At 56.6% G+C, this 12,904-nt stretch overlaps 1 protein-coding gene across 3 annotated transcripts in view; it reads left to right on the forward strand.

Annotated features, from left to right (window-relative positions):
• TTC7A (tetratricopeptide repeat domain 7A) overlaps positions 1 to 12,852 on the forward strand; it is a 122,396-nt gene extending 109,544 nt beyond the window's left edge. For 2 of the 3 annotated variants that reach the window (XM_024999189.2, XM_059891514.1), the window contains one exon: positions 10,635 to 12,852. In XM_024999189.2, the coding sequence (XP_024854957.2) occupies positions 10,635 to 10,856 (222 nt within the window). In that variant the 3' untranslated portion in view covers positions 10,857 to 12,852. The remainder of the gene's footprint in view (positions 1 to 10,634) is intronic. The other variant, NM_001205500.2, reaches the window with a different exon arrangement.
• The last annotated feature ends 52 nt before the right edge of the window (positions 12,853 to 12,904 follow it).

Consider the following 12,904-nt stretch of genomic DNA (forward strand, 5'->3'; position numbering starts at 1 on the left):
GGCCCTGCCTGATCACGGGGCTGCCTCCCCCATTTGAGAGGAGCTCCGTGCCTCCTTGTGGGATTCAGGCAGTGTCTTGGGGTGGACTGTTGTGTGAGGCCTGACTCAGCACACATGCAGAATGGCCTCGGGGTGCTAAGAGGGGCCAACGGCCCCTAACCTTAGGACATGCAGGCCAGGGTGTGGGTGTCCGGGGTTCAGTGCCTCTCCTGTGGGAAGGCTCGGCAGTTGGGAGTAGGAGGTTGGTTTTTTTGCCCTGGCTTTACTGTTCTTTTCCTGGGTGATCAAGGGAAAGTCAGCCCCTTCTCAGTTCAATTCAGTCGCTCGGTCGTGTCCGACTCTTTGCAACCCCATGGACTGCAGCACAACAGGTTTCCCTATCCTTCACCAGTTCCCGGAGCTTGCTCAAACTCATGTCCATCAAGTCAGTAATGCCATCCAACCATCTCATCCTCTATCGTCCCCTTCTCCTCCCGCCTTCAATGTTTCCCAGCATCAGGGTCTTTCCCAAAGAGTCAGTTCTTTGCATCAGGTGACCAAAGTACTGGAGTTTTGGCTTCAGCATCAATCCTTCCAATGAATATTCAGGACTGATTTCCTTTAGGATTGACTGATTTGATCTCCTTGCAGTCCAAGGGACTCTCAAGAGTCTTCTCTAACACCACAGTTCAAAAGCATCAATTCTTTGGCGCTCAGCTTTCTTTATAGTCCAACTCTCACATCCATACACGATTACTGGAAAAACCATAGTTTTGACTAGATGACCTTTGTTGGCAAAGCCCCTTCTCAGGACCCCCTGTGCAGTGGGGACTCTCTGGTCCAGGGAATGTCTCTGACAGGTGGTCGAGTAGAACCTAGGGAGGACTCTTTCCTTGCCGTCCTTACCTGCTTTCAAAGAGCAGGTATCAGGATAAATGTAATGACCTAAAAGTGGACAGGCCTGCAGGTACAGTGATTTCTGAAGTATAATTTAGGAGCCCATAGTTACAGCACATTCGGGGTCTGGATTCTACCTAGATACCCTGCTTTAAGAACTCTCTGCGGAGCACAGCCGTGAAGGTGTCACTGATGTCTGCCCCATGGACAACACGGTAGCCCCAGGGGAATGGGTCCAGATGGCTGAAGGGTTATCACTGCCACAAGGGGTCTGCTTTTTTCCTGAGTAGAATGGTTTAACTCTTGGCATAGTCGAAGGACAGACTCGTGAATCATCTGGTGAGGATGCTGCCCAGAGAATGTAAATATCCCATGGAGGAGGAGCTGGACCAGGTCATCTTTATAAGTTCCTTGCTAACCCCAAGAGTCCTTGAAAGCAGGGATTCCCATCTCAGCCTGATCTCTTGATTCCTAGCTCAGGCCCATGTAGCAACATCTCAGCCTGGTCCAGGTTCCCTCCACCTGGCGCTGTATTGCCTTCCAGTCTGCTCAGCAAATGTTTGTTTCTTGCAAAGCACATTGTCCTTCCCCCTGCACTTCAGACATTAGCTTCTCTGATAGATGCCTCCCCCAAGGTCACATCCAGAAACTTGATTAAGGAGCCAGAGGATGCAGGCGCTGTCATTCGGCCTGCAGCCAGGCAGACAGCTGCCTGCCCCTACGGTCACAGATACGAGCCTACTGTCTCAGCCCTCCGGGAAAACCCAGCCAAATCCAGTAACAAGAACAATTTTGAAGCAGCAGTGTACCATTTTTCATTTATGCTTATTATTGTTTGTAGCTATTTTCCTGAAATTGAGGCAGTTTCCAAGGGTGGGTTTCCATGGTAACCAAGTAGCTGTCCAGAGTGGCTCCCTACAGATGTTTCTGAAATGGCCCCTTTTCTCTTCCCGGGGTGCCTTGCTGATTTGATGCAATCTGAGAAAGGACTGCCCACTGTGAAGTTACAGGCAACCAGAGGGGCATCGGCTGCAGCGTAGGCAGCCTATCCCCTTTCCACACGTTGTGTTCCTGCCAGCATCCCACACATATGCATAAAGAATAGCAAATTTCAAGCCTGGGGAAGATTTACTAAGCACTCTTTTCCTAAAGACACATGAACGCTTTGGTGTATTGGTCTCCAGCATTCCCTGATCTCAGTGTCGTCCTTGTCCTGTCCTGAGACTCAGAACATCTGGGATCTAATCCTAGCTCTGGCCCTAATTCACCTGAGTGATTTAGGAAAAGACACACTTGGCTTCCACGATCCTAATGTCTCCTTTTATAAATGAATAATGAGCTTCATCATTCCTAGACCAGCGGTGTTATAATCAAATGAGCTGATTCATGAGAAAGCACTTCTGAAAGTCTGCAGTGCAGTACCAGAGAAGGTACCAGAGAAGGCAGAACACAGCACACCCACCACACTCTCTAGTCCCTTGCCCAAAACAGGCATCACTAATCGGTCACAGCACTTTTTCCCACTGAGCACAGATGGGATCTTGGGATCCTTTTCACCATGGTACTGCATAATGGGAGTCACTCCCCGTCGGTCTGTGTCAGCTTGGCACTTAGGTAAGGGCCGAGAGGGGACTTCCTAGGAAGCAGGGATGCTGAGGGAAGGCGCGGGGCCCAGCAGTGACTGAGGAGTCATCAAGTCCCTGAGAACCTCCCAAGAGGGGGCTCCTTTGAGGTGACCTGACCTTAGTGATAGGCGGGTCACTTGCCCTGGCCACCCACCGCCTCACTCTCCCTACCCTCCGCTTGGCTGAGCTGGGAGAATGGATGCTTCAGTGCAGAGCCTGTCTCACTCCAAGTGCAGCTTGAAAGTTTCAGCCAGAAGCGGACAGCCATGACTGTATCCCTGCCGCCTGTGTTTGTGGGTGGCACCCCACCCTCTTCTCTATCAGGGACAGGTTCTGGGGGCGTGGGATTTCCTGGCCCCTCTCCTACCAGGCTGCCCTGCTCCTCATTGGCCCTTGTTCTTGGTAATGCTTCTTTCTTGGGACAGAGCTCCAGCTCCTGCTGCCCGATCTCCCCAGAACCCTTTCCTCTTCAGGCACCCCAACCACAGGAGGAAACAGCCCTGCATGAGCTTCGGCTCCTGTGATGTAATTCCCAGAGATGTGATTTCTGAAGCAGTCCTGGCCTCGCGACCTGGCCTGTTCTCTCTCCAGATGCCCCTGGAAAGCCGGGAAGACAGTGTTTCTTTTTCTCTTTTTAATCTTTTCTTTTGTACTGGGATATAGCCATTAGCAAGGTGGTGAGTTTCGGGTGAACAGTGAAGGGACTCAGCCACACGTACGCACGTATCCATTCTCCCCCAAACCCCACTTCCATCCAGGCTGTCGCAGAACATTGAGCAGAGCTCCATGTGCTATACAGGAGGTCCTTGTTGGTTATCCATTATTAATATAGTGGATATATTTGTTTACAAATAGAGCTCCCTAACTATCCCTTCCCCCAGTCCTCTCCCCAAGCCCCATAATCATAAATCCTAAGTTAGTTCTCTAGCTCTGACTCTGTTTCTGCTTTATAAGTTCATTTGTATCATTTCTTTCTGGATTCCACATATCAGGGATGGGGGAGACAGTGTTTCGTCATCCACTGTCCTCTATGAGAGCGGCTGATGAATTATTCCCCTGCCTTCCCAGGTGGCTCAGTGGCAAAGAATCCGCCTGCCATGCCGGAGCCGCAAGTTCAGTCCCTGAGTCGGGAAGATCCCCGGGAGAAGGAAATGGCAACCCACTCCAGTGTTCTTTTCAGGATAATCCCATGGACAGAGGATCCTGCAATCCACAGGGTCAAAGAGTTGGACGTGACTGAGCATGCATGCACACGTGCATTCTCTCCCTGTGGCTCCCAACGTGGCTGTCTTTAAGTGGACTTGGGGATCAAGAGCATGGCCATGACCCCAGAGAGCTTCTTGCCTCCCTCTCTCTAGGCTGGGGTGTGCCACTTCACGACTTAAGTCCTCAGAAGCTCCCCGCCATCATCCCTCTGAGATTCCCCAAGGCAGGGCCTGAGTTAGCAAGCACCAGGGCTCTGCCCCACCCAAACCTGAGGTTCTGGGTTGGGCCTTTTGCAGGTGCTCCAGAAATCCAACCAGAAGGCTCTGCTCTCTGAGGTCAGAGAGGTAAACTCCACCTGCACAGAGCTCCTCCCAGCCCCCCAGGGTCCCGTCCCCGAGCCTGGATGGTGAGTGCCTGCGAGTCTCCTTGTGACCCCACGGACTGCAGGATGCCAGGCTTCCCTGTCCTTCACCATTTTCCCGGAGCTTCCTCAAACTCACGTCCATTGAATCAGTGATGCCATCCAACCAACTCGTCCTCTGTCGTCCCCTCTCCCTCTGTACACATATTCTATCTTGATTCACTACAAACTCACTTTTTGAAAAGCCAAGCCATTTTTGCCAAACTTAAAGTGTTAGTTGCTCAGTTGTTGTGTCCGACTCTTTGCGATTCCATGGACTGTAGCCTGCCAGGCTCCTCTGTTCTTGGGATTCTCCAGGTCAATACGGGAGTGGCTTGCCATTTCCTTCTCCAGGGGATCTTCCCAACCCAGGGACTGAACCCAGGTCTCCTCCATCTCTGCCTTGCAAGCAGATTTTTTACCGCTGAGCACCTGGGAAGCCCCAGTCCTGGAGGGTAGGACCACACAGAGGCTCAGCCCTGCCAGCCCCTGGGTTGTGGGGGCACTTGGAGATTACATCTTCTTGCTAGCTCAGTTTTTCTTCTATCAAATGGGGATAATAATGTGACCTCCAGGGGATAGTCTTAGTGTTCAGATGATGAAAGGACAAGTCAACATTGGGCATATTTTTGGTGCCATTCACAAGGCAGATCAGGTGGCCTGAGCCCCACCTTTGACTGGGCTGTTTGACATCACTGCCATGGCGGTTGTTCTTTTTGCTTTTGAGCTGCATGAACTGTTTGTGTGCTTTGGAGATTGATCCCTTGTTGGTTACATCATTTGCAAATATTTTCTCCCAGTCTGTAGGTTATCTTTTTGTTTTGTTTATGGTTTCCTATGCTGTTATGAAAGCTTTTACCTTTTCCTTTTTCATTTTGAAGTGTGGTTCCCAGGCCAAGTTCAGATGCTCTTGGTTTGCAGAGGGGAGAGGATGCCCAGAGTCAAGTCTCCGACACTCATTGTAGCCAAGTTGCTCTGTTCTCTCAGAGCACAGTGAGTGACTCTGGCCAAGGCACAGAGGTGCAGGATGTCAGCCCCAGCTGCCCTGTGGATGGGACGAGTATGCACAAGGCGAGGCCAGGCTGACCTCGGCTGAGAGCAAGGGCAGCTGGCCCAGTGGGCTAGAGTCTGTGTTGAGAGACGAGGGGGACTTGAGACCCCCTCTTACGGGTGAGGCTCTGTAGCTAAAGGGGTGGCTGGGCCCTCAGGCTGCTGGAGAGGAAGAACTGGGAAGGCCAGGCTCTGGAGAAGCCCTGCGCTTGGGCCCACAGTCTTGTTAGGCTGGGTTGATGGATGAAGTAGACAGTACCATAGCACAGCAGGGCCTCTGGTTCCAGGCCCCATGCCTGCTCTAGGCTTCTCCCTCCCGGCTGGCTTCCTAAGCTGTGGCAGGGGCTGAGAGCGTCCAGGCAGCCCGAGGAATGGGAGGACCCAGAAGTCTTGTGCGTGTGTGTGGCTGCACACACAGCCCCTCATCGGCGGAGTCTGAGCCTCCCCCAGCTCCAGTGGGCAGGAATATTGCTTCTGTTTGACAGGAAAATTCAGTAGGAATGTCTTGCTGGCTATTTGACCCCCTGGTGCAGTAGTTTTCTTGTGAGTTTTCTTCCTGGCCCCTCCCCAGGCTGCCTGAGGTCTGCAGTCCCTGATGGGGAAGTGGAGGGGAAGGGAGGAGGGGATGGGGGGTGCAGGGTGTGTCCCCGCAGCCTGGGCCTCCCGGGTCCAGCGGCCCCTGCCCAGCCCCCCATGCCCATGCTGGCGCAGCCAGCACACAGCCTGAACCCTCGCCCCAGGCTCATGAAGGTGGAGGCATGTCCTCTTGCCTGCACCCCAGGACTTTGTAGGCAACCTTAGGTCCGTGTGTGGACTTCTGAAGCCCACGCCAACCCTGATGAGGAAGTGGACAGGAAGCCTTCTGTCCATGCCACAGGCTCAGCACAGAGCCACGGGTAGGCATTGTTGGCTTACTTTAACCCCAGAATCAGTGGTCAGGGGAAAGATTTACACATCTGGAGGGTTCAGCAGGGCTCAGCCCCTTCCCTTTGTACAGAGGCCAACATACCCCAAAACAGCCCCCGTCACTAGCCCCTCAAGCTCCACCTTCTGCTCAGAGGGCAGCGTCTGCCATCACTGTCCATCAGTGTTCTCGTCTGGAACCCAAAGTCCGGAGGCCTCGCTGCAGTCTCCTGACCTGGCCCTGCAGGCCCGGCTGTGCTCCGGAGTGGGCAGAGCCCCCAGCCAGCCCAGGCTGAAACCAACCCCAAAAGGTCCAGCCCCCTGCCTTGGACCTGGGACGGGCAAGGGCCCCCCTGCCCAGGTCGCGACTTGCCCTCTCACCAAGCTGGTGCTTGTCCTTGAGCCTGGCTGTGGCCTCTGCAGACAGGCAGCACCAGGAAAGCCTCACTGTGGAGCCCCAGGAGGGAGGGAGGCACAGGTGTGAAGAGCACAGCACCCCCCACCCCCGCTCCGCCACACACAGCTGGGCTCTGAGGGAGTCTGGGGGCTCTCTCTCTCAGCAGGGGTCTCTTCCTTTGAGAGCCATGGGGAGCTCATCAGCCAGGCCTTGGGTGGGTCTAGAAGGAGTCGTGCCCTTCCCCACAACAGGGAGGTAGGTGGGCCTCCTGTGGCCCTGGAGCTGCCCAGCTCCAGGCGGGGCGTGGCCATGCGTGGGCTAGGTTCTCAGCCGGGGCAGATTCCTCATTCCCAGTCTGGTTGGGCAGGTTGCGGCTGACACACCTGGAAGAATTTGGAGAGCAGGAGAGGGCCTGGGCTTGGCTGGAACGTAGGCCTCCCTGAGGGGCGTGCCAGCACCCCCTCGCCCCCACTTCAACCCTGGGATGACAGGAGGAGTCTTCCTGGAGCTGCCTCAGAGCTGGCCCTGCCCGGGGCTCCTTCCTGCAGCCCCAGGGTCCCCAAGCAGGGGGCTCCAGGGACCAGGAGGCTCCAGCAGCCTCCAGCTGATGCCCGGCTTCCCAGCTGGAAAGGCTGTGACAGAATCCCAGGAATGTGCCTTGAGCTCAGAAAGAAAATTCCCAAAATAACTTCTATAAATACTTGAGGGGAGGGGTGGGGAGGGAGCGCTAGGCCTGGCCTGCAGCTGGCCTAGCCCCGGGGCTGCTTCCCAGGACCACCTCCCCCACACAGCCAGGCCTTCCCACTGCCTGCCCCCACTCGGGGGACAGGCACTGCGTTAACAGGGTGACAGCGTGCAGTGGCAGTTCTGACAAAGGCCGGCAGGACCCTCCCTCCCCCTCATCCCCACCCCAGGCTGCAGCTCCTGCCCCCGCCCTGTGCCCTGTACTTCGGCAGGGAACCTGTATTCCTAACAGCGAGGGGCCCCTCAGAGTCACCGTGCACTCCTGAGACCAGACACCCCAGCCTGTGTGGCCCTAAGCAGGTCACTAAGTACATAAAGGCCTCCAGTGCGCCTGCTTTTGCATCCTCCTGCCAACACTCTTTTGAGCTGCGGTCCTGTGGGAAATCACAGAGCAGGGCAGGAGCCAGGGACACTGTCTCTTTCAGTCTAAGAGGGGTGGGTCAGGGGTGGCATTCAAGAGCCCATAGTAAGGAGCATGGTGTCAAGGTGGTGGTGTGAGCAGAGGGCGCCATTCTTGGGGAAGACTTCCTGGAGGAGCAGCAGGTAGATGAGATGTGGCCAGAGGCCCCCTCCTCCCTGAGATCCAGGGAGGGAGGGAAGAGGAAATGGATGATCTCAGGAATTTCTGGAGACTCCCCACCCCCCACCCCACCCCCGCCCCATAGCCCTGCCCCTCCCTGAGCTCCCGTTACAGGCGCGATGCTCCACCACATTCAGCAACTTGCACTTTGTTCTAATCCCTGTGTGGGCACGGCTGTGGCATTTGCCAGGTCAGGCGTCAGGCTGAGAGTCACGCAGGGGTCTGATCTTCCCCTCTCAGCGCAGGATGGGGCAGAGTCAAGAGGGGTATCTGGATGGAATTGAAATACCGGTTCTGTGTTCCCACCACCTCCCTGGAGACCTGGGGATGCGGGTGCCGAGAGGGTGACTGACGGCGGGCCCTGGGCACAGTGCCGGGCTCAGGGCAGAGCAGGTGAGACCTCGCACCCTCGTGGAGTGGGGCCCCGCCCAGTTGTCAGGCAGCAAACAGCGCTGAGTTGCTACCAAACATGAACCCGACGGGCTGGTGTCTCGGGCAGGTGGCAGCAGATCTTGTTACAGGCCCTGGGCCTCGGGGCCCAGCCTGACCCGGTGTCTCCTTTCAGGCTCTCAGGTCAGCACCCCAGGGTGGGGGAGGTGGTTCAACCCCACCCCAGCCTGAGCCAGTATCTCCTTTCAGGCTCTCAGGTCAGCACCCCAGGGTAGGGGGAGGTGATTCAACCCCACCCCAGCCCACAGTCTCCTCCAGGGGGAGCCTGGCCCTCCAGAGAAATCCCCTCTGCACCCTCCATGCCACCCCCCGGCCCAGGCCCCTCTGTTCATCCTGGGGACACTTCCATTTGCTGTTGGCCCACCATGCAGCCCACTCACGATTTCACAATTCATTCTTGCAGAATCCTCACAATAGCCTGCGAGGTAGGACTGCTCTATCTGCTGGTTTCCAGACCAGGAAACAGCAGCTCAGAGAAAATGGGCCACTCGCCTGTGGTCACAGCCCCCGTCAGTGGCAGGGCTCGATTCTGACCCAGCCAGGTCCTCTGGCTCTGAGCCCTGGGTGCCCCCCTACACAGAGGAGCCGCCCCCAACCTCCTGAACCACGAGTAAAACCAACACACGACACCCCAAGCAGCCCTTCCCAGACACCTGCACATTTGTTGAGATCAGGGGTTTTCAAAATCATTTTTCACTAGAGAGCCCTCTTTTGAGACAGGAATCTCACATGGAAGCTGGACATAGCAAACGTGTGTGTAAACGCCACTGCGGCCCCACCCCCGCCCTGGGCGGCCCACTGGCCTTCCCCATCTGTCCTCTGTTGCTCGGCCGTACACAGCACTCCCAGGGCTCTAACCTTCCATTTTTGGTGCTTAATTTTGGTGTCTGGCAGCCTGTCGTCTTGCCTTCCTGCCCTCCTCCCTGTGGGCCCTGTTCCATCATGCACAGCTCGGGGTCCAGATCCCAAGGCCATGCAGTCAGAGCAGCTTGGCCCAGAGCCCTGCTGGACATGCTGAGCACTGCTCTCTGATCTTGGGCAGCCCTGAGTCAGCACTGCTCTCATCTGTCCAAATCCAAGGGCTCTGCTAAGGCTCCATCCTGTGCCTGGTTCTCCCATCCTCCCCCATCCCTGTGGTCCCCTGGGGACAGCATTGCCCTGGGTTGAAGTGCTCGCCTTCCTTCTGGCCCCCTGGATACCTGACCTCCAGCCATCGCCTCTGACAGGCTTTTCTGAGGGCTTCCTGAGCACCATCTTTCACTCTTGCCTAATTGGTTGTATTCCAAGCCCTCGGAGGACTTTATGAAATCAGGCATGTGCATCTTCCCCAGTGGGTCTCCATAGCAACAGAGGGCCTAACTCTGGGGAGTGCGGCGAGGAGGAAAATGTTCCAGCTAAAAATGTACATGGCCGTCAGTGGGCGGGCACCTGAAGGGGGGTTCCAGGCACACAGAAGGCAGCTCTTGGTCCCCGGCTGTCCAGGAAGTCAGTGTTCGGGCTTTACCTCACAACTTTGAACGAAAGGCTGGCCCCTGTGCTGCTCCCCCTGTGCCACCTTTGAGGGCTGGGACACAGGTTGGTGGGATGGTGCAGAGCAGTCTTTCTGAGACGAGGCTGAAAGGGGCCCCTGGCCCCTGCTCACCACCCTGTTCCCCACCTCCCACACCCTTCCCGGTGTGGGTGGATGTAGAGGGGACAGTGTGCCAGTTTCACTTGTGCTTGAAGCCAATCAGCAGGGCCAAGCTCCCTAGGCAGCCCTGACCCCTTCTCAGAGGCCCTCCTTTCACCCAGCATCTGTCCCTGATCCCCAGCCGTCTGCGGCCCTCACCTGCCAGGCCAGGCAGGGATGGGCTTGGGTCCCAGGAAGACAGGCCCCTGATGCAGGCACAGGACCCGTCCATCCACCACAGGCTTGAGGATCTCACAAGCCTTGGTCTCACGTGTCCCCGGGGAGAAGGCAGTGCCACGGTGCAGCCTGGGGTCTCAGGGTAACAGACCCATGGACTGAGTGCTCACACATGCCAACGATGTTCAAGTGCTTTGCCTACATGTGGTGTCAGCCTCACAGCAACCCCAGAAGTGGGCACACTGGTCTTTCCCATTTACTGATAAGGGTGACCTGCTCAGGAGCCCTCAGCTGTAAAGGGGAGACTCAAAGCCAGGCCTGCTGACCTTAAAGGGCATCCCCTGGGACCAGGAGGGGACAGAGCTGCCCCAGGGGGTGACCTGGGAGGCTGGGCTGGGACTGACACAGGGAGGGTTTGCATAGGTCAGGGGCCCTTGATAGTACCCAAGCCTGAAATGCAGGGTTCCCTATAGCTTGTTGTCCTTACCCTGACAGCCAGGATGCTTGCCCCTCCGCCAGCACAGCCTCATTCACCGCACCCTGTGCTTGCTCCCCAGGGTCTCATGCTGAGTCGGCTAGGCCATAAGAGCCTGGCCCAGAAGGTGCTACGGGACGCCGTGGAGAGGCAGAGCACGTACCACGAGGCGTGGCAAGGCCTGGGCGAGGTGCTGGAAGCCCAGGGCCAGAGCGAGGCCGCTGTCGACTGCTTTCTCACCGCCCTCGAGCTGGAAGCCAGCAGCCCGGTGCTGCCCTTCTCCATCATCCCCAGAGAGCTCTGACACTGCCCACAGCCACGGGGATGGAGGGAGCGGCCTGGTGGGCGGCAGGCAGGCAAAGGCGAGGAGTAGGGAGCATGGTCAGGGGAGGTCCAGGGCCTCAGGGAAATACACCTCTAGGGAACACATCTGCCGGCTGCAACCCTGGTTCTCCTCGCCTCCTCTCCCTCCAGGGCCAGTGAGGACTGAGAGTTGCTCCTCTGGAGCAGGGTGGACCAGATTTGCATCAGAAACAAATCCCTTGTTCCTTGGGACTTGGACATCGTGGTGTCTGTGAGCAAGGAAGTAGCTGGCAGGCCGCATCAACAGGGGGCCGCTCCCCAGGGTACCTGTGTATCGTTTAGCTGAACAGTCGGGGTCTGAGGCTTGCATACCCCCTGCACCTGTCTGGAAGCCCCTGTACTGTACCTGCCTTCAACATCCCTAACCCTGGGTTTCCCAGCTTTGCACAAGCTCTAGTCTCAAACCTCAGCTCTCTGCTCCCAAACACCAAAGATGAGCCCCACAAGTTGCCCTTTGGCTGGGCCGAGAGAGTTCTGGGTTCTTTCCTCATCCCCTTGGGAGACCGTCTGCTTGAACCTAAGTGACTGAGAGGCATGGTGACTGGACCGGTTCCCTTAGAGAGCTAGTGGGGGAGCCTCCCAGCTGTACATCCCCGCCCTCCAGGCCCCTGTGCCTGAGGGCGCTCCCTGGCCCTGGTCTCACACCCCTCTCAGGTCACCTCCGGAGTGGTCCTGGCTGTAGGCTTTGCTGCCAAGTTGGAAGAGGAGAGGCCTCTGGGGCCTTTCCCAGGTTTAAGTTAGCGGGCGGTGCCTGGCCTGGCCCTTTGTCTGATGAGGCTGTTGGGCCCCCTTATGTTCGTCCCCCGCTGTTGCCAAGTGCCTTTAAGGCCTCTGGTGTCTGGCCAGGGGAACTGGGTTCCGGCCCTAACTAACCTTCCATTTCTGCCCACCCCATCTCTCTGGAAGCATGCCTTGGCTGCCTCCTTAGGCCCTGGGCTGTAGCCCCAAAGATACATACGTGGCTGCTGGACTCAGCCCTTCCTGAATACCTTGCATCAGCACCTCATTCCTTCACGCCTTACCTTTCTGGGCAATGGGTACAACATAGATGCCTCTGGGGGTTATGATGTGGAGACTGGCCTTAATATCTTTCACTAACCACAGCCCATTCTTGGCTGACTCAAACTCTGCCCTGGCCATTTGGTTTCCCCTGCCTGGGGCCAAAAAGGAAGGAGACTAGAGACCCCAGGAGGAGCCAGCCCCTCCTCTCTAGTCGGGCTGGCCTCTGTGTACATGACACCCTTGTCTACAGGGGTCCTGGGGGTGGGGGTGGGGGTGGGGGAGGGTCTTCCCTGCTGGCTTCCCTAGCCCTGCTGCACATTGCTCTTGGAATTCTCCCCAGGAAGTCAGCCTCCACAGGCCCACCAGGGAATTCCTTATCTGCACCTTGAGTTTAGTTTTTAAAGCTCCATCTGGTACGTTCCTCACTTGTAGGTGTGTGGAAAGGTTGGGCCAGGTCTGTTCCTCGGAGGGGAGGGGCTGTTGGAGGACACCCCCTCCCCAGCCTCCCGGCCCGGGCTCAGCATTGCACAACCCCCAGGTGCCACCAGGGCCAGCCTGTACCTCCTTGCCTTCCCGTGCCAGGCCAGGGGACGCTGTAACGACACCAGGTCCTTCTCCCACCTGGGTGAAGGAGCTCTGTGTGTGTACGTATGTGTATAAATATATATATATATATATATGAGATAGAGATCTATTTTTATTCTGAAATTCTGTTGGGAAAAAATTCAACAAGAAAAAGCAGATGCTACTGGTTCACATCGGGATGCCCAGAGAGGTGGGTAGTGAGTCCGTGGTAATGCAAAAGGCAAAGCAACACCTGCGTTTTGACTTGAAGCATCGTTCCTGATGGGAGGCCTCGGACGCCCGGGCAAGCTGCTGACAGCTCAAAGGTCTTGAATAAAGAGACCCATGAAGGGAAGGCTGGTTTGTGTGAAGCAATGTGTTCGTGTTCATTTATCTACCAGTTATCCCTGGCCTTGAGCGAGC

The sequence above is a fragment of the Bos taurus genome, chromosome 11, assembly GCF_002263795.3.
Source record: "Bos taurus isolate L1 Dominette 01449 registration number 42190680 breed Hereford chromosome 11, ARS-UCD2.0, whole genome shotgun sequence".
Classification (NCBI taxonomy): Eukaryota; Metazoa; Chordata; class Mammalia; order Artiodactyla; family Bovidae; genus Bos; species Bos taurus.